Source organism: Eutrigla gurnardus, assembly GCF_963514095.1.
Source record: "Eutrigla gurnardus genome assembly, chromosome: 14".
NCBI lineage: Eukaryota > Metazoa > Chordata > Actinopteri > Perciformes > Triglidae > Eutrigla > Eutrigla gurnardus.
Genome location: NC_139937.1, coordinates 26610660 through 26631230, shown reverse-complemented (window position 1 = coordinate 26631230; position 20571 = coordinate 26610660). Strand labels below are relative to the sequence as shown.

General features: G+C 45.1%; 2 protein-coding genes across 4 annotated transcripts in view; both read right to left on the bottom strand.

Annotated features, from left to right (window-relative positions):
• cadm4 (cell adhesion molecule 4) overlaps positions 1-20571 on the bottom strand; it is a 216598-nt gene that overhangs the window by 155870 nt on the left and 40157 nt on the right. The gene's annotated exons all lie outside the window — the stretch shown is intronic.
• LOC311023960 (polycomb protein SCMH1) lies at positions 2983-19696 on the bottom strand. Of its 3 annotated transcripts, none has more exons than XM_084026095.1 (17): positions 19580-19696; positions 18829-18977; positions 17250-17318; positions 16913-16990; positions 16549-16619; positions 16206-16440; positions 15667-15755; positions 14462-14708; positions 10923-11167; positions 10208-10399; positions 9503-9629; positions 9043-9243; positions 8468-8638; positions 7509-7631; positions 5077-5208; positions 3984-4117; positions 2983-3866 (listed from the first exon to the last, which is right to left on the bottom strand). In XM_084026095.1, exons 3-17 carry the CDS (start codon positions 17272-17274, stop codon positions 3747-3749), a joined length of 2190 nt encoding a protein of 729 aa, XP_083882221.1. In that variant the 5' UTR covers positions 17275-17318; positions 18829-18977; positions 19580-19696; the 3' UTR covers positions 2983-3746. The 3 variants fall into 3 exon arrangements, with proteins under 3 accessions (XP_083882221.1, XP_083882223.1, XP_083882222.1); XM_084026097.1 differs by having other exon boundaries at positions 14462-14705; XM_084026096.1 differs by lacking the exon at positions 19580-19696 and having other exon boundaries at positions 18829-19481.

Here is a 20571-nt window from a genome sequence, read left to right as displayed (position 1 = left end):
ATTCAAATGCATGTCATATGTACCTGCAGATGTGTGTGTGTGTGTGTGATCGCTGATAGTTTTAAACCTCGTGGATAGATTATACCCACGCTGCCATGTGACCAACATTTCCTTTTTGGAAAATCCCGACATTAGCCAGCCGGCACCATCTGCAGGCACGAGGCTGACGGAGTGTGTCGGGGTGAGGGGCTGTCAAGACGACATAGTCAATATTATCTTGCAACCAAAAGTCACTGGAGACGATCCTTATAGGCAAGACAAACAATCATTACAAAACACCTGGAGATCGACGTGGCATCAGTGTCATGTTAAAAGGCTTCCCTCCTCCTCTGAGGTGTGATCACATTTTCCTTTTACACCCCTCATTATGTGTTTGTAAAAACCCTCAGAAGTTCAGTTCTACTACTGACCAATGAGTAAAAGTGAGTAAAAGAATATATAATACATCAGAGTTACTGAAGAGCATTTAGATAATTCTCCTAGTGCACAATCCAGTAACATGATCAACATGATGATTTCAAACACAACTGAGTGCTTTCACAAGACACACCGAGATCCGAGGCCAGCACCCTGAGCCCACAGCACCCTGAGCCCACAGCACCCTGAGCCCCAGCACCCTGAGCCCACAGCACCCTGAGCCCCAGCACCCTGAGCCCACAGCACCCTGAGCCCCAGCACCCTGAGCCCCAGCACCCTGAGCCCCAGCACCCTGAGCCCACAGCACCCTGAGCCCCAGCACCCTGAGCCCCAGCACCCTGAGCCCACAGCACCCTGAGCCCCAGCACCCTGAGCCCCAGCACCCTGACCCCACAGCACCCTGAGCCCCAGCACCCTGAGCCCCAGCACCCTGAGCCCACAGCACCCTGAGCCCCAGCACCCTGAGCCCCAGCACCCTGAGCCCACAGCACCCTGAGCCCCAGCACCCTGAGCCCCAGCACCCTGAGCCCACAGCACCCTGAGCCCCAGCACCCTGACCCCACAGCACCCTGAGCCCCAGCACCCTGAGCCCCAGCACCCTGAGCCCACAGCACCCTGAGCCCCAGCACCCTGAGCCCCAGCACCCTGACCCCGAAGCACCCTGAGCCCACAGCACCCTGAGCCCCAGCACCCTGAGCCCCAGCACCCTGACCCCACAGCACCCTGAGCCCACAGCACCCTGACCCCACAGCACCCTGACCCCGAAGCACCCTGAGCCCACAGCACCCTGAGCCCACAGCACCCTGAGCCCCAGCACCCTGAGCCCCAGCACCCTGAGCCCACAGCACCCTGAGCCCACAGCACCCTGAGCCCCAGCACCCTGAGCCCCAGCACCCTGACCCCGAAGCACCCTGAGCCCACAGCACCCTGAGCCCACAGCACCCTGAGCCCACAGCACCCTGAGCCCCAGCACCCTGACCCCAAAGCACCCTGAGCCCACAGCACCCTGAGCCCCAGCACCCTGACCCCAAAGCACCCTGAGCCCACAGCACCCTGACCCCAAAGCACCCTGAGCCCACAGCACCCTGACCCCAAAGCACCCTGAGCCCCAGCACCCTGAGCCCACAGCACCCTGAGCCCACAGCACCTCGACGGGCATGCTGGGGATTCTGGTATCGGCTGGAGAGAAAGTGGTGGTCGACCTTATTTTTGTGTGTGGTTTCTCTCTAACTGTGCCCGCACACATGCACATGCAGAGAAGATGCTAATGCCATGCCATGAAGAAGAAAAGCCGTTTTTCCCCTCACAGTTATGACTGATCTGCAAGCCCGCAGAACTTCCTTTCATAGGTACTGAAACTGCCGCTGCTGTGTGTGTCTGTTGGTGCAAAGACAGTGGATGACTCAGGACCACAGCGTTGTTGGTAAATATCAGAAGCAGAATTCCCCTTATAACAGTGCATGTCATAACAATAAAGATAATCTAGCCTGTTCAGTCTTCGCCTCTCTGTCTGCTTCGCCCCGCCAGCAACACAACAACGGCCTGATCAAAAAAATCACAGGCCGGTGTTTGGCGCTTCAGTAAGAACTCTCTTCACAACCTTCATAAACACAATATGCAGCACAAGGAGGTGTTATTTCTATAAATAGCACTTTGGCTACTATTACACACCAACACGCACAGGCAGCAGCCACGAGCTGCGAGCTGGTCACATGTGCCCGAGCATAATGCACAACCAAGCCGAGCACAGATTGTGAGTGTGTGTCATATGCTCTCTCACACACACACACACACACACACACACACACAGAAAGGCATTCATACGCGTCCATGTCAGTTAGAATCAGTGGGTTTTCACCGTGTTCAGCCTTTAAACGATGTGTTTTCCTGTTTTCACGAGGAGGATGTGGTTACATGTTGTGTATTTCCACAGAGTTGCTTCAGTAGACACAAGTCATTCTTCGCCCACAAGCCTAATAGCCCACTCACGTACCGGCAGAAACAATGACAAGAGAACAGCGTGAACAATAGGTTGACACAATCATAGGAGAGGGTCTTTAAATAACGACGACACAGCAGCAGGACGGGAGGGATATCCACAACCGAGCAGAATAATAACCATATTTCTTTACGTGATGTAGAAATATCTCATTATCATGCAGTCGACCAGATGGAGATGTGGCCACCCATGGCAGTGCATGTTAGTGAGTCCCAAGGAGAAACAGCAAGGAGACATCGCTGCAGAAAAGGTAGACGAGGCAACGCTGCCCCCTGTTGGTGACATGCTGGAACTACATTACAAAAAGTAAACATGTAATCTTCAAAATAACCATCTGAATAATTAATCAACACCTTTAACTCTGCAATTAAAGCGTTTACAGCCTCAAGATGTCAAACCTGCATTTGTATGTGGCATCTATTAGCGAGTCAGGCAATTAAATATTACCAGTCATTGTACAAATTAAAAGTGAACAAAACCATGTGTGTAAACAAGACTATAAAGTTGTAGTTGCACATTCTGGTTAAAAAATTATTTGCAAGGGTGAAAAAGCAGGCAAAACAGTTGAATTATTCCATATTTATTGAACAATGTTGAGTATGATAGGGTTCTCCATGTAGGAACTCTAATAATATAGTATAAAAATTAAAAAAAGTACAAATAACAAAGACGAGACCAGGCATTGTAAACAACATCCAGAATAAGAATAAAGAAACATTTTCCTCATGGCAGTATTTTCAGAATAAAGTGTTTTGTTTCTTTTCTCCTTTCATAAAACATGATTTTTTCCTCCCCATAATTAATAATGTTGCAGTTGCAAAATTGTGCCTCAAACCGAGACATTAACCAGAAGCATCCCAAGTATTGGGATGAATGTAGTGTTTTCTTTTCTTCCTTTTAGGGTTCTTTTAGCTTATCCCACACAAACGGTTGAAAAGGCAAAAATACATGTCCATATATATCCATGAAGTACAAAATATGAAAGTACAGAATACATGTAACTTAATAAAGGCAGGCCAAAAAAAGCCTTTTACAGTTCAAATAGCCAGGTTTGACTCTTCAAGTTATATTGAAATGCAAAACAGATGATGGACAGGTGGCTGATCCTACGTATCCCATGCTGCCTTGGGGCTGGATTGTGCTACACAAAATAAACATTCCTCATTTGATGAGGTCAGGACAGGGTATGTAATACCAGATATGATCTGATGAAAGTTGCTACATGTTAATGGTCAATACATGTCCAATACGTAGTGCATGATATACTGATCCTAGAACAGGGAGACGGGGTTGGAAGTGTGTCCTTTGGAAGGCTGGTCGGCTGACCTCCTCACGCCTTTTTCAGCTTGTCGATGTGGAAGGTGAGTTTGAGGGCGGGGCCGAGCTTCAAGCCCATGTACTTCATCATCATGTCGCTACGCAGCAACAGGAGTGCTTTGCCATCAATCTCCTGTTGCAGGGAGGGGCGGGAACATTGAAAGAGCTGATTTCTTTTATCAAAAGTCATACATGTGTCTATATGTTGTAATGCAGAATGCAGGTATTTCATCTATGAGAGAATACATACATGTTTCCTGAACAGGTCTGCATGCGGAGCCAGCACTGGGTCGATGTCTCTGATGTATTGCATGACTTCCTCCACCGTCCACAGGTTGGGGTCCTGACCACTCGGCCTCGGGCTCTCCCGAAAACTGCACGAGCCTGGAAGTGCAAAAGTGCACAAACTGAATTACCACGTAGATCGACCCAATTCCCCTCACCAGGCGCTTTAATACACTGATACCTAAAATAAAATACCTAAAACAAAACAGGCAAATTTAACTTGAACCTGTCAACCTGTGCTGATATGGAGTTGTACCGGCTTGCTCCTTTTAAACAAGAATAACTAAAGCTACAATCTTACTCAAATGGAGGGTCTGTGGGATGTAAATATCTGCTAGGTAAATATCTGTTTGAAAGCCTTACATCTATAAGTATTATTAATCTAGCATGTAACTCAAACAGAATGTAACAGCGATTATTCCCCCACTATAAGAGGTGACAACACGTTCAAATGTTCCATTATCAGCCTTAGAAACTGGATTGTTAGAGCCTACTTACAGTTGAGTCAATATGATTCTTCTGATTTTAAGGTGTCATTCAGACGCATGCAGCCGCCGCATTCATTTGAATGGAGCCTTTCCAGCGGATGCAGCAGAGGCGCCCATGCAGACAGCTCCAGCAAAAAAACGAACGCAGTCGTCATCCGGCAAAGAGCTTTGCTGGCCAATTAAATATGAGCGAGCGCACATTGCTGGTAGATTGAACAGGAATGCCGTATTCCTTACCTCGCAGACTTGAAAAAAAAAGGGATTTCTGCGTGTCTGACAAGTCTTTAAACTCGTCTTCCTGGTCTCTGGCGTTTTGGTTTTTTAAATTCCACTTTATGCACCAGATGGTTTGTTACACAGAACCGTTTGAGAAGCAGTCACTGGAGGACAGACCCTTTCAAAATAAAATACTAAATACTGGGCAGGTAAGCAGATGAATGATTTGTCAATGAACCAGTCAAGAGAAGAGCAAACAGATGGTTGCTCCATTGCTTTTCTTTGATTGAAGAAACGGAGAAGCAAGCCAAGCATTAGTGGGCCGTTGCTTCCTGTATCGGCGTCTCGTCCTACCTGTAGAGTTGCTGTGATGCAGCAGCTTGGACGAAGACTTCAGGCCGGCAGGTTGTACCGTGGAGTTCGGAGAGAGAGGGCTCTTCTTTAAGTGCTCTGAGGCGGCAACGTTGTTGTCCATGAAGGACTCACCTGGAGACACAGAAGACTCACCAGTGAGACCAGATCAACATATAGAGAACATAATGTAAAGAGAATACGATAAACCGTCTGAGAGACAAACTCTTATATAATAGAAGGATCCTGTTCTCACTGAATTGGCTCATCTGGTTCACAGACGTGGCCACCAGCGAGAAACCGTCGTTTTTAGATTTCTAATGCTCATTTTAAATCTGCCCGTTGTCATTTGGGTAATAGACAGGAAGATGTAGTAACACATCCACTAACACACTCCATAAAAATGTTTTAAAGGAGTCATCACCAGGAAATCGCAATTTCTCTTGTTAAAACATGCATATCTGTGTTTGACCTCAGTTGAAACTTGCCTGAAAGGCTGGAGTTTGAAAGTGGCGCCGTTTTTTCGCTTCTGCTCTTTTTCCGAACAGGAATAGCACACAAGGGTGTGCATTCCTAAAGCACGAGATTTTGATTCTGCGCCTTCGGTGACGTCACCGTGGCGGCTACTTGCATAAGCCCACCCCTCTTTCACCACCCAACCCCCCCCCGTCCGCTACCTGAAATCGCCGAAGCGCCGCCATTATGTTTTGGAGTCTGCATGCAGGCAAGCCCCCCCGGCTCTGTCCTTCCTGCGGCGAATCAACGCGCGCCTCATTACATATTATACAATGCACATCCGGACCAGTCAAAACCTCGCGCGTAATCTCGCGTGATAAAATCGCGGTAAAGGGTCAGAACAAGCTCAATGTTTGATTAAATTTTTTTTTTTTTTCTTCTAATAAGTTTTACGAATTGATCCAAAGCGATCCAAGGGGGGCTGGATACGTATAAAACCAGGTTATGACTCCTTTAACAACCTACGCTGGCTCCCCACATCTTTTCAAGATAAGACTTTTTTTTAAAGTTGTTATGGCGCTAAATGATATTTATATTTATATCAAAGACTCCCTCACACAGCTGCTCTTTAACCGTTTCCATGGTGACCACAAAAACCTCCGGGATGCTACTTTTAGCAACTACGTCCCAAATATGGAACACATTACTCTTAAAACAATTTACAGTTTTAAACGACAACTCAGAACATCTTTTTAAAACAGCCTATAACTAGCAGTGACCGTTTTAAACTTTATTATAAGAGAAACACTCATTTTCTCCCTCCTTGTGTGTGGTTTTTTTTATGAACTTGTCATTATTTTTATATTATGCTGCTGGATTGGAAAACCCTTTGTGCTGCATTCTGTGCATGAAAGTTGCTACATAAATAAATACATTTCTGCATCCGTTAATTTATTTAAACATGCTTTAACATTTCCAAAACAAAGAACCCAAAAACACTCTTTATTTAATAACCCTGTATTATGTATTTAGTAGACAAAATGTGATTCATTTTCACTTTGATAATAAATATGAGCACCGTAGCAACGTAATATGTAGTAAATTACCCTGCAATCAAAAAGCATCGTTATAATGACATTTATGAATGAAGACATCAATATTGGTTTAAAACATAAACCATGTATTAGTGCATGTTTCTGAAAAAGTTAAACATTTTTTTGATAACCACTGCAATATGTAAGCCTTATTTAAGTAATTCAGCAGACTATTCCCCGATGTGGTGTTACTGCACACACTGTAAGGTATTCTAATGATAGACTGTCACCCTCACAGACGATTACAGTGATTTGTTGGTGCATTCTGGCCTTCTGTAAAAGTGGACGGCTCTTTTATGGGGATATTAACGCCTTTCCATCAATCTCTGCAAACATTCCATTAACTTAATTAAAAATCCAAGGAAATTGAAAGGTGATTAAATGATTAACCCCCTGGCCCAGAACTTAATACAAATCACTCCTGAGCCAAGAGTTTCTTCTGTTTTACTGCCTCTTTAATATGACTATATGAGGATTAACTGGACAACTCAGAGCAGTCGATTACTAGAATTAAATACGAGAGGCACTGGTTAAATACACAAATACTACACACGACTGGAAGGCCTGCTGATCAGTGAAATCCTTTGATTTAAGCATACTTGATTCGAACAACACCGCCATAGCTCAGTGCAAATGTAATGCCTATCATCCAATATACATCATTTATTACTGTTCCAATAGTGGAATTAAAGCCAATCATTAGAAGTAAGAGCACACTGTACTTACTAAAATCCTGCTGTGTTTCAGATATGACTGACGACTAATAGAAATGACTAAATGCCAGAGAAACACATATTTCACCAGCAGAAACGCTTATAATTTACGATGTGCAGGAACGAGGCCCAGAGTGGATTCAAAAGAGACAAATAATTTAAAGTTCCGTACCATCAGTGGAGTGCCAGGTGATTTTGGAGAGTTTCTGAGGAAGAGGGCTGCTGTAGTCCTGGAGGAACCGCTTGCTTCCTCGGCCCGGTCCCGTCGTTAGGCTGTCTCCGAAACCCCTCCTCTCTAAAAGCAGCACATGTGAAGGAAGCAGCAGACGATACTGTTAGAAAGTAATCGAGTATTATTCCATCAATTAAACGCCTTATTAAAGAGCAAGTACACTAAATAAGACATTTCTTAAAATTAACTCATACAACAACAGATAAACACGTTCATTGATATTAAATGCATATTACATTATCAGATGCATTTAAGTACCAAATTACATTCTGGGTTTTAAAGAAACAATTTTCAGAAATGCAAAAACAAACAAATAAATAAAATGAAATCAATGATTTGTTGTAATGTTGTCCTGGAGGAATCGTTTCAGCCCTAGTTCTGCTCTTAAATACAGCATTATGTATTTTGAACACACAGGAAATCTAGAACTGGGCCTGAATCTGGTCCGGGTCAGTGAATATTATGTGGTGTATCATCTTCACTAAAGAACCTCGCTGTCAGTGTAAATAACGCTGTATAGCTGGCTGCCAACAACACGTCTTTCATGTTGGATTCATCTTCCCAGGAAATCTCAACTCCAGCCTCGGCACAAGTCCTCTGCCTTTTGTACGTCGGTGTAAAACATACTGAGGAAATACTCAGGGGAGGCGTGTGGTGCGACTCCCCGAGGCTGACGAGATCCGCTTCTTAGAAGGTTCCTGCCAACATCTCCACATTAGTGCTGTAGGGAGTTTGAGTCTTCAACTTACAAAAATATCACATGCAATGAAAGGAGCGACTCTGGAGCCCTGAAGCTGGTTCATTAAGACATTCAGAGTCGAATGTATGATTATAAGAAACACCTTCATACTGACCCCCATCTAGCAGATTAAAGCTGCTGTAAACCAAACTTTGCATACCTGGTGTGTGTGTGTGGCTGTCGTAGTGCAGGCCTCCTCTGGCTACAGGCTGGCTGCCGAACAGAGCGTCGCAGTGAAGGTTGTGGCAGAGCTTCTCCAGGAAGCGGAGGACGTAGGTGACACTGCTGACCGTGGGCAGGGTCAGTGTGTGCTGCTGCTGGTCAATGAAGGCTGGGCAAACGGGGCAAAGGTCAACTTCTCTTCAATATATTATATTTATATATATATATATTTATTTTTCCAGGGTGACCTTAACATTTATGATTAGCTTTATTAAGCTTGTTTGATTATTCTCATCTAAGATGCAATCAGAACATGTTACCTTCCAAAATGGAACTGTTTAAGTGCCATTTTAAGAGTTTTAAGCATATTTTATCAGGATAATATTGTGAATCACAATTATTTTGGCCGGGATAATCATGTCACGTCATTACAACAGAAGAAATACTCCACATGGTGACAACAGCACATTCTGTTAACTGAATAAAGATGTAATGGAATCATCTTGAATTGTGGTTTCATGAGGATTTCTCACAGAAAACAGTGTAGAGAAACCATCAGAACTGAACCCCCACCTGAAATGACCTCGCCTCCTTGTCCAGACTTCAGGCAGGAGAAGACTGTGCCCTGGTTGTGGGCGGAGTCCACGCAGGCCTGAACACACTGCTGGAGCACAGAGGAGGCCCTGCCCGGCCCGAAGTGGTCCGGCAGCTGCTGGACTCGCCGCTGGTCCAAATGGGGCCCCACTTTGCCATATTTATTTAGGTAAACACAAACTAGACAGGGAAGACACCAAGCAGAGAAGTCAGTATCGAATGGTATGTGACTTATTTGATGGATAAAACATTGAAAACAGAAAGCTGGCCACGGCTGTCCCCGGCTCAGAGGCATACATATGTACATTTAAATGTATTTCCCACTATTTGTGTTGCCAACACAGGATAAAAGCAGTGGCCGTGCATGTGTGTGTGTGTGGCAGCATGACGGGGGTACGCCATCATTAATCATGTGCAGCATGTCCGGGGTATGGTGTACCTGTGGGGGCCTGCAGTGCAGAGTTGGGGATGGTGGCGTTGTCCAGAGGCACGGTGCTGGTGTCGGGCTCTGGAGTGCTGCTGGTGGGAGATGTGGGGACTGGATTAGGAACCACGCGTGGTTTTCTCTGGATGTAAACACACACATTCGGACATTTTACATCGATTGCCTCTTGGTTGGTTCGGTACCAGGACATTTGATGCACTGACTGAAAAGCTCAGAATATGTGACTCAGTTCTGTTCATATTCGATCTGTTAAACTGTAAATGTAACATGGTGTAGCATCAGTGTGTCTGGATCTCTCTTCAGTCCATTATTGGGACCTGATGAGTGAAGCTAGCAGCAAAAACACAGTGGTGTTGCCTGGAAACCACCAAACATCAACAAATAGGATGACTTTCATTGATAGATATGTAGGTAGATGTTAAGGGATCATTTGCTTAGTATTCTCCGGTCTAAATGCTCATTAAGGAATTAAGAAACAACAGAGATGAGATCAGGATGCAGTATGGCAGACATAAATAACATCAGACAATATGTTTTAATTAAAAAAACGGGTAGTTCCAGACTAAACAGCATATCTAAGTGAGGAAGGTGCTAATTAGTTATGTGTTCTAAACTCTATCCACACTAAGTTCCCCTCGTCATGCAGCCAGATAACGTGATGCTGTGTGTTCAGTTAAAGTGTATGTACTGGGTGGCTACCTTGCTCCCAGGCTTGGGCCCTCTTTTCTTTGGGATCTTGATGGGTTCTGCCTGAGTCTGGGCCTGCTGCAGAGCTATCCTCTGAGCCCAGTTGGCAGGCACTCGGCCCCTGGTTCGCCCCGGGCCTGTCGCTGGCCGTCCTGGACCAGCCATGGCGTCTTCCAGCCAGCCAGCTCTCTTTGCCCAGCCCAACTGCAAACCAAGAGCCAAAGGGAGACAAGGAGTCTAGTGGGGTAACTCATCGGGATGCAATACTCACCAGGAATCAAGATATGACACAAAAATGTTCACCTGCAACCAAGACTCATCAGAAATAAGCAACTCGGTCTTTACTCAACTCTCAGTTTGATTTCACCTCCAATAGTATTTAGCCATGTAGAGTTTGGTTTTGGGACCCTTGGTTTTGACATATCTGCCCCTGAGACAGAATTCCAATCCCGTGTATAAGGTGCTCACAGCATTGAAAAAAAATCAATGGCAAATTCCCAATATTTCTTCTGGTTAATTAAGAGAACCTTTGAAACCGAAGAAACATTCCAGCTTTAACTTCCGGTGCTTGAGGGACGAGGTGTAAACCTGGGAAAATCAAACCCAAACTATCTGCATGGCTAGACACCGTTTAGATTTAAATGAGAATATGTTTCTGTGCAATTAAAAGTGGAGAGCAACTAGAGGCAATCACCCGCCCCGGATGGTGTCTCTTAACCACGTTCACCTTACTGCCAGGCTTGGGCCCTCGCTTCTTGGGGATCTTGATGGGCTCCAGGCCTTTGCTTGGCTGGATGCTCTGTGGTCCCAACCCTGAGCCCTTCTGGTTCCAGAGCCCCGGCACCTTGGTTTTCCTGCGGCCGGGCTTCCGTCCTCTTTGGCCCGGAGGTCGGCCCACCGTGGGCGTGGGGTGCATGGCTGGGCTCTCCACACTCCCGTCTGCCAATGCTCCGAGGCTCTTAGGCAGCACGACTGCATCGGCAAAGACGGACGAAGACACAAAAAGGAGTAAAAGGAAGTAATTAACAACTACAGCTGCAGGCTCCCCATTTCATCACCGAATCAGAGAAATGTAATAACGTCCAAGTAGTTATTTTCTCATTAATTGCATTTGTGAGTCAAAATAAAAGATTTCATAACCAACGGGGGTATTAAATGAGAAACCCAGACAACATTACATGGTTACGTGATGTGAATGGCAGGACAAAGAGATACTGGTACATTCAAGATCAGCTAAACCACACGTCCACAATACACAGCAGGATGAGTCACCTGACTGCATAGTTTGCACTGTTGGTCACTATGTCCCGGTTTGACTCCCGCTGCAGTCAAACACACACATTACACGCTCTGATTGCATGGAGCTCAGGTACTAACATTACTCACCCAGGAGATAAATACCTTTCTCAGATGCTTAACAAGTAATGTACCACTTCATTTTCACAATCCTGAGCAAAGAACCCTTCAAAGGTTCAGTTATGTTGAAAGCTATATCAAGACGCTTCTCACAGCAGCAGAGAAGGTCAAACATTCTCAGCAGTGAAAGCTTTTCCTCACTTGATCGTCCTCCCGGCAGTTCTAAGCCCGATTCACGGTTCAGTAGGAACACACTGAAGGTCATCTGCTCATTGGCCATGATACTCTAACACAGTCCAAGCACTTTCAATACAATAATACATACACAACCATGTCTGTTATGTAAATCATCTACCCAGGGGATCATAGAAGTACTTTACTCTGGAATCACAACACTAACCTGTTAATACTTCATCTTACACTCATCACTTATTTGTAAAATGCACGTGTGGATTTCCTCCTCTACTCATTCGGTGGATGAAGAAAACAATTCAGTGAATATCAATGAATTTGATGTACCACAACATTACACTTCTTTTAAATCAGAGAAAGTGATTGGATACGGTTATAAAAGAGTAAAAAAGTGTGTTTTTTGGCAAGTCAGGGCGAAGGAAATGTACTTAACCACGCTAGCTGTCTGCCTCTTCTACATCACATGACAAATGGATTGCATCCACATTTCAGCAAATTCTATGATATTCCATTTGTATGATAAAATTCAGTTCTTCCCTTCGTGTTTTCTGTTTCTTGAAACCACAGGGCTCTAATCTCCCCGCTGGCTGGAATGAAAAGAAAAATGTGAGAACACCTCAAAAGCCGGAGGAATAAACCAAATAAAGAAGTAAGCTGCTGACAGCTGTGAGACGGTCTAATTCATCTCCAATACTCCCAACCATAAACACACTCTTCCTCTCTGGAAATCAAGAGAACCACTGAGGCGGGGGTCAAATATTAAATACATAGAACTAACAAAATACACCATGTACTTTATCTCAGCCACAGCTGGTATATCTTCAATGTGTGCATGAAAAACAACTATGCAGGAGAAAGAGCAACAGAAAGTCCTGGATTTATCAGTATTTATAAAACACACTTTCACACGGCCGGATCAATGCAAAGCTACCGTGACTTTTCATAGGGGAGCCAACGTGAAGCTGAGGAGAGAAAAACACACCTGATTGACCCTAAACAGGTTGGACAAATCCCAGATAATATGTTTAAAGGGTTTAAAGAGCTTCACTGATCAATAGCAGCGCTTTCAAATCCACCAAACAAATGCACAACGACGGAGAAACCGTTTCCCCCGCTGCCTCTCCCTCGAGTGCACCGAGTTCACCGGGTTCACAGAGCCACCACTGCCAGCTTCACATTACATTATTCTCATCCATTACTCTGGATTCTGTATGCCATTCGTCTTTACTCACCTCTCGTGCCCAAACAAATGCCTGCTTTCTGCACAGCTGTCCTCAGATTCACCCTCTCCTCCTCCTGCCCTGTCCTCACTTCACACTCTTCTCTGCTCTGCTCCTCCTCCTCTCTTTATTCCTCCCACAATCTGCTGGCGATGTAAACACTCCACCTCTTACAGCGTACGTCTGTCTTATCTCTTCGTTTCCGTCCCTTCCTTTAAATTAATTCTGTCCAATCCGACCCGGCAGCCAACGGGAGGCCTGTGGAGGGGCACCGGGCTCCTCTCAACCACGTCATGGCCCGACTCTGCCAACTGGGGGAGTGCCAGGCCTTCATACGACACGAGCTGCAGCCTACAAAGCATGGAGTGCCTCCCCATATCCCCGCTTCCTTTCCACTCCCTTCAGAGGGATTCTAACAGGAGCACAGCTGACCTTGTGGCTGATAACCTTTAATCCACTGCTTCCTTTATGTTTCTTGGATAACAAATTGCTTCCTCTGGTTCTCCACGATGAGAAAGTAAACATGGCTACAATCTGTGAAATGCTTTAAGGAGAAAGTGACCAGGAAACTCCTTGTTTGTTAACGGAGAAACAATGTAGTTCTGTTCATGTGTACGTTGACATTTTACACACTGAACTGGTTACAGGAAGAAACACAGTCCAGATGTTATCTGGAGAGAGATCACATCACCACGAGGAATTAAAAATAGCAAACTCATGTTGATCAACTGTATTGATGCCTTCAGGCGGTTAACACACTGCAGATCATGTTGCACCATCCAAACCCACAAATACCATGAAAAGAACATGACAGGAGAATGTTACTAACATCTGCTCATTATTGTGGCCAACAGTGCTTGAATTTAAAAAGCAAAGCAGAACAAAAAGTTAAATGTAAAAAATACTGCCACTCAAGTTCGTCTTAAAATCAGCTCCATAAAAGTGCTTGTTGTGCTGGCTTTACTGTTGAAATGGGTCTGAGATGCTATCAGCATGTATTTTTGATTTACTCATGGATGCAGGACCTGCACGAACACAGGTATTTCCAGGTAGGATCTCTGCTCACATTAAAGCTGGTCAGAGCTATGGAGGGGTTTTTTGTGGTTGCCAATCTCAAAATACCAGGTCCGATACTGTGTTCATGTACTAGTAAAACTCATCCGATATAACCTCCCCCGATGCCACGAAGGCAACATGGCGTTGAGCCCAATAAGCAACAATAACCTGATGCACAAACAGGCATCATTGATCACCAGTTGATCTATGTGTGCCAAACAGACCCTAAGTCTCCACCGGATCAGCTAATAGAGCCGTGTGTCTGCCTGCTTTCATCTTTTGGGGTTTCCACCAATGCATGGGTGTGTCTGACAGGATGAAGTCAGCAGTCACATGACAAGTTATACAGCCATGCAGACATGTTTGGTTAAAACATCTCCCTCTGGTGTTTCTATCACCTCAGCAACAGACAGGAGAGTCCTGCCTCCTCTTAGGGTCTCACCTTTGGTGCCGGGCGGCTGAAGGTTGTCTCCAGTGAGGGTGCACCAGCCGACAGGGAAGATGTCACGCGAGTCATAGCGGCAGTAGTAGTCAAAGGCCCCCCGCCAGCCGTCGAAGGTGACCAGCACCTCCACACCACGCAGTGCCCCCACTGTCGCCGGGCAGATGAAGTGGGGATTCTTACGGTCCACCGCCTCCAGCTTCATGCCGATCTGGAAGGAGTTCTGCTCCGGGGCGGGAGGCTCCTGCTGGGGAACATGGAGAGAAAGACGGGGTCAGGTATGAAGTTGTGTCAATATCTGGATTTATCTGTACAATTAAATCAACCAAATGCAGGTAGATGTTTGTTTTGGGTGCTAATACAAGTCTTTTCAAGGTGACTTTATGATCGGATGAACTGTGTCAGCATACAAGTGTTGCACATGATACTTCATCCATCCGTCCATATTCAGGGTCACATGATACTTCATCCATCCGTCCATATTCAGGGTCACATGATACTTCATCCATCCGTCCATATTCAGGGTCACATGATACTTCATCCATCCGTCCATATTCAGGGTCACATGATACTTCATCCATCCGTCCATATTCAGGGTCACATGATACTTCAATGCAACCTAAATGATCGCAAAGTGATCAGACAGATGTGGCAGTCAAAGGAGCGACTGTAAAAGGGTGATGAGTTACTAGAAATTCTTCATCATTTTTGCTGCTTACTCTTACTCTACCCACTGCAATATAACCAGCTTGTTTTATTGAACAATAGCCACTAACAAAGCTATGCTAATTGGGTGATATAGAATTTTCCGATAAATACTTCACAATAAAAGCCCTGTTATTTAGTTTTTTTAAAAGCTTTTATTTTTAATCAGCAAAATCCAGAAATTACTTTTTTATGGCTTTTCATTAGCAGTAACTAAACACGACTCCGACAGTGAGTTCCAGCTGTGCTCCTACATCTGATAGATTTTTATGTGCCCACATGCTGTCCACATGGGCATGTGGTCGGTAGATCGGATCCCAGCGCTCGCAACAACCAATCTCAGCGTACTTGACAGTTAATGCTTGCATGATCAGGTGATGAAAGACGCATCGAAAAGGACGCAGCCACGGCCTATGACGAGTAAATAATAATCTTGTTTCCTCCCTGATATCGGACAGGATCTGGTTCTCCAGCGGAGCTTGTGAGCCTTGCACAGGTACCTTGTGAAAGATGCGAGAGGGAGCCATCTCTGCTCCGTTGAGCGTTTTCAGAAGGAACATGGGCCACGAGGACGCATTGAGACGGAAACCTGAAGAAGAGGACCATTGTTGTTAGAGCAGTTTTAGACCTAAAGCTTGCTTGATGAACACGGTGACGTTAACATTTTCAGAACGGGGGTCAATCAAATTAAAATTAATTGGAATAACTGCGTTATGGTTACAGTCATTTTTCCAATAAAAACTCTCTGGTTCCAGCTTCTCAAATGTGAACAGAACACTATGGCTCTGAGAAATCCTGATGAGTTTTCATTTAATTTCAAAGACCTCAGGATTAATCAAGAAACTAATTAGCAGATGAATAAATCCTGAAAAGAAAATGCAGTCTTAGTCCTAACAACAAGCTAAATACGTAGCCGAGTAGAGTGGTCGTGTCTTTCCTCATGGGTATATGACACATTCTGTGCAGGTAGTTACCGACATCTAGTGGACCAAAATGAAAACCCATAGCCAGGGAGAAAAACCACGGTGTGTGTCCTTACCCAGCGGTGGCTGCAGCATGCCTCCGTTCTTCTCACAGTTGCCGATTGGCTGGATTTCTGAGGAGTCCACGAGGCGCCAGAAGTCATTCTTGTTGTCAGAGCCGTCCAAGCGCAGCCGCAGCCGCGAGCCCGTCAGGCCCACCACCGTGGCGATGCAGGTGGACGTGGTGTTTCGTGGGTCGAGGGCCTCCAGCTTCATCCCTGCCTTGAACTCGTTAAGTGGAGGCGTGAGGCTCTAGGCGGTGACGACAGTGTTAGTTGGAGAGCGGCAATGTGATAACAGCAGCGGAGAAAAAGAAGAAGATCTGATCCAGACAGCTAAGAGGGGACGTTTCAGTCTCACCTGTCTGAAGCAAGCAGAGGGTGCAGCACTGGCACCCGTCTCTTTCAGGTATTTCTCCCAGCTGAAAAGCCCTGTAGAAAAACACCAGCGACAAGAAATTCATATCATATTACAATAGTGTTAAGATGTGTTTTTCCAGATGTAGAACGTATTTATTCATTTAGAGTTTTATATGCAATGTTTTGTGAGACGAAACACAAACACACAAACACACAGAAGGCTTAAACTCTCCCATCACCAACAGTATCCAACTTTGTCTCGATGATTAATGGAACGATGCTGAGGCCAATCCTCGGGCACGGTTTCCCCAGTTCGAGTTGCCCAAACCTGACTTCATATATCACCGGCTGCTGTGGTTATTTACCTTGGTACTGAGAGAGCACCCGGGAGGGCCGTCCACTCCGGGCTTGCTTGATCCTTCTGGCATCTTTCCACTCGATAGCTGGAGGAGCCAAGAAAGATGGAATAAGCTCTCAAACTACGGGTCATTTTCACATCAGTCAGTACCTTTCAATACCTGCTGCATTTACTGCTCCAAACATTACAGGACAATTACAAGATAATGTATGAATCCGCCTGCACAGTGAAGACAGATTGATCAACACAAATTAACTCTAACTAAAGACTATGAATACATGTCTGTTATAAATGTTTGGGGGGAGATTCTGCCATCATATTCTGATTGGCATAATGCATTTTACCTTTCTGTGGCACAGGTTTCCTCATGCTCCAATACTGACCAAGCTCACAACGCAACAGTGGCCTCCACACTAAAGACAAGAGACAAAAATACATGTTACAGCTGTGGGAAATTAAGAGAAGAACCTGGTCACTCTTGCTGTGACGATTTAATTGATCACATTATTGTGAATTTTGGTCATGACCAAAACATCCACACCTACTTCCTGTGCACGCCGCAAGAGGGGAGGAGAGACCCCCCCACTGTTGGCCATTACTCTTAGAAACATGCGTGCCAATGAATTACAATATAATATATTTGAATACATTTCTCGTTTTTCCCCTGATGGTCTGAAGAAGTCACGGAATTTGTCACAAGTTGCTTTTTAGAAATAATATTCCAGAGGGTCTAAAAAGTCCCTCCATCTAACGAGAAAGTAGTGCCTCTCTACTCAGTAAAAACATAGAATAAAGCTGCAACAAGACATATATGATACAGTCGGACGATGTGGAAGTTTCCTACCCTTAGTCTACTTAAGGACCTGGATTTATTGGTTGTTCTGAAAGCTTCCTAAACCTGACATATACACCCAGCAGCCGTTAATGTACTGTGAGGTTATAGCTTATTTATGGGGTATTAGTTTTGTTGTATGTTGAGGGGTGTATAGAGGTGGGGGCCTGTGTGTAGGTGTCTCCGTGTTTTTGTACATCTAGCTCTACAGGTAGAACATTAAAATGAATAGAAAGTGGGGAATGGAGGAGGATAACCTATGTAAAGGGTAATAAAGAGGGGAATAATTAGCTCAAATAACTAATCACACCAATAAAACCTCAGGAGTATTCGGCCCCACAACACGTCAACTGTACTGCATTTAAAAAAGAGAAACCAGAGAGCTGCCCTTATTATCTCTGGTCGCTGTTCCTTCTCTCCAGGAAACGGGGTCATCATGGGAGGCAACCAGAGGTAAGTTCATCAGAGAGACGCAGCTACACATGGATGCACTTATTCACACTGAAACCATTCACTTAGAGCTCAACATAAACTAGCTGCATGCTGTGCTAAATGCATGTTGAAGCAAAAGATGTGGACAAACTATGATCTCCGTATGAAGCAGAACAATTAAACAGCAGCACAAACTCCAACCTCCAAATCACACCTCTCTCAAAGACGTCAGCAATCACTGAGCTCCGGTGCTTTCATTCTTCTTACACACATTCCACCTTAACACTCCCACCAATCATCTCCTAGGAAGTCAAACCGTCTGATTTAAGACACACTTTGCTTTGCTGCACATCTGCAAAACGCCTCGTCATCAAGGAGGCTGTAACCCCAAACCCTGGACCAACGAACCACACACACCAGATCCAGGTCAACAGGTCAGACTGCTATATAGTGGTCTATCCCATAATCCGATGGGACATTTATTAGACAGATGTTCTGATACCATAGGAAGTATGCAACAGTACGTGTTCCCTGCACATTCAAAAGCAAGTGTAACGTCACACAACACATGTTTACTACCTCGCTTCATATAAACCAGCTGTTTAACACAAACCGAGTACCACGTTCATTCAGTAACGTGTGTATGAACAGCATCTTACCTTAGAACTTCATACCCGGTGAGCAGCGTTTCTCCTCCCCGGATGATTTCCTCTTCAATGGAAGTGCGCCTTTTTCCCTCCGTCGAGGAGGAGGAGGAGGAGGAGGAGGCGTCCGGATTAAAGCGGCCCGGTCCCAGTTCTCCTTCCGTCTGGTAGAAAAGTGACAGGAGGACTGGCGGTTAGAGAGCAGCAGGTCGCATCTTCTACCAACAGCAGGAGGTTTACAGCTCCACACCCGCCTACAACCACCTGTCTGTCGTTTCCTTTACTTTCTTCACAGCCGAAACATCCAACATGTGCCGAAACATGTATTGAGCTCCATTGAAAACACAAAGCAAACCCCCGGGACCCCCGACGCGGTCCCTCTCTCCGTGCTGTTAATTGGCGGTGCGGGGCTGGAGACGCTGGTTTACGTGACAGCGTCGCTAATTGCGTTATCCGGGAGCTAACGCGACATTAACGGCAGCCCTCGACAACAACAACAACAATAAAAAACAACACACACAGCCAGTGCACACCACTTCCAGCATGCTAATGCTACGCTTCATAGACATGCCCACTTGCCCGGGTGATGCTGCTAGCTTAGCATGCTAGGCGGCTCGCTAGCTTCGCGGAGCCTGGTTGTAAATGTGAGTATTTAGAGAAGCGGGAGCGTCGCAGCGCGCCGAGGGTTCGCCTGGTGGTCATGTGGATTCAGCGCTGATGCTGCGGCTGAACGGCGTCGGTGCTCGGTTTATCCGGGGACGTTTACCTCGCTTTGTAACGTGTGTTTGTGTCTGGTGTGGATTTAGCGCCTGTCCGCCATCTTTCCCCCTCCTCGATGAGGAGGGGTGTTCGGCCAACATTTTTGTCGGGCAGTCGGGCAGGCTGGAGAACGGGCGAAACAACGACGCGTGGCGGCTAAACGGGTTCAAGCAAAAACAAAAAACTCGATTAAATATATGTATTTACCCAGATCAAGCCCCAGGGCAAACAAAAATGTCGATTTAATTTATATTTATCTGGTTTACTTTAACCTGCTAAACACCTATTAGCATGTACTTAATATATTCACTTACATGTACAGCACAGTTTGTGCAATAGCATATAACTACACAATATTAATTTATAAGCAGTAGTTATAATACCAGAGGTGGCAAAGTACAAATTTAAAGCAGAATTTCCAGGTATCCCTACCTTACTTTAGTATTTATTTTTCTGACAACATTGTAAACAAATAGGCCTACATGTTTCAACTCATTTTCCAAACAGACTTGTTACTTTAGTTTTATTTGAGGGGAGTTATCGATGTGTTTCCTTCTTATTAATATGACAAGATTTAGTTAACCTTGCAAGTAGAAATGTCCTTCATAGGGATACTTTTTAATTTATACCTTTTTAATTGAATAAAGAAGTTGACTCAGTTTTGAACACAAGTATCTGTACTTTTGACACCTCTGTATAACTTAGTCATAATATGATGAGTAATGTTCAATTTGAGAGGTTTTAAAATGTAGCCTTTTTATTATGACCTAGATCAAGGTGGGATTTATTGCAGGACTGTTGTTCTACTACATTAGTTTTAACCAAGTGTCCCCAATAAACTGGCAACTGAGTGTTGTATGTATTCCAGCATACACCCTGCATATGATTTAATATTATGCCATTAAATGCTACTGCAAATTGTACGTAGAATATAACGTCCACAACAAACCACATCAAGACCTCTAACAAGCACTGCAGCCACGACTGAACTGCTTGTAT

Bases quoted from the DNA above. Each gene is read 5' to 3' on its own strand.
- LOC311023960 (XM_084026095.1), bottom strand. From the start codon at position 17,274: ATGAGGAAACCTGTGCCACAGAAAG. The intron at 10,400-10,922 runs GTGAACGTGGTT...CTTGGTTTGCAG, and splicing joins GGCCCAAGCCTGGCAGTAAG to TTGGGCTGGGCAAAGAGAGC. The intron at 5,209-7,508 runs GTACGGAACTTT...CTGTGTCTCCAG, and splicing joins CACCTGGCACTCCACTGATG to GTGAGTCCTTCATGGACAAC.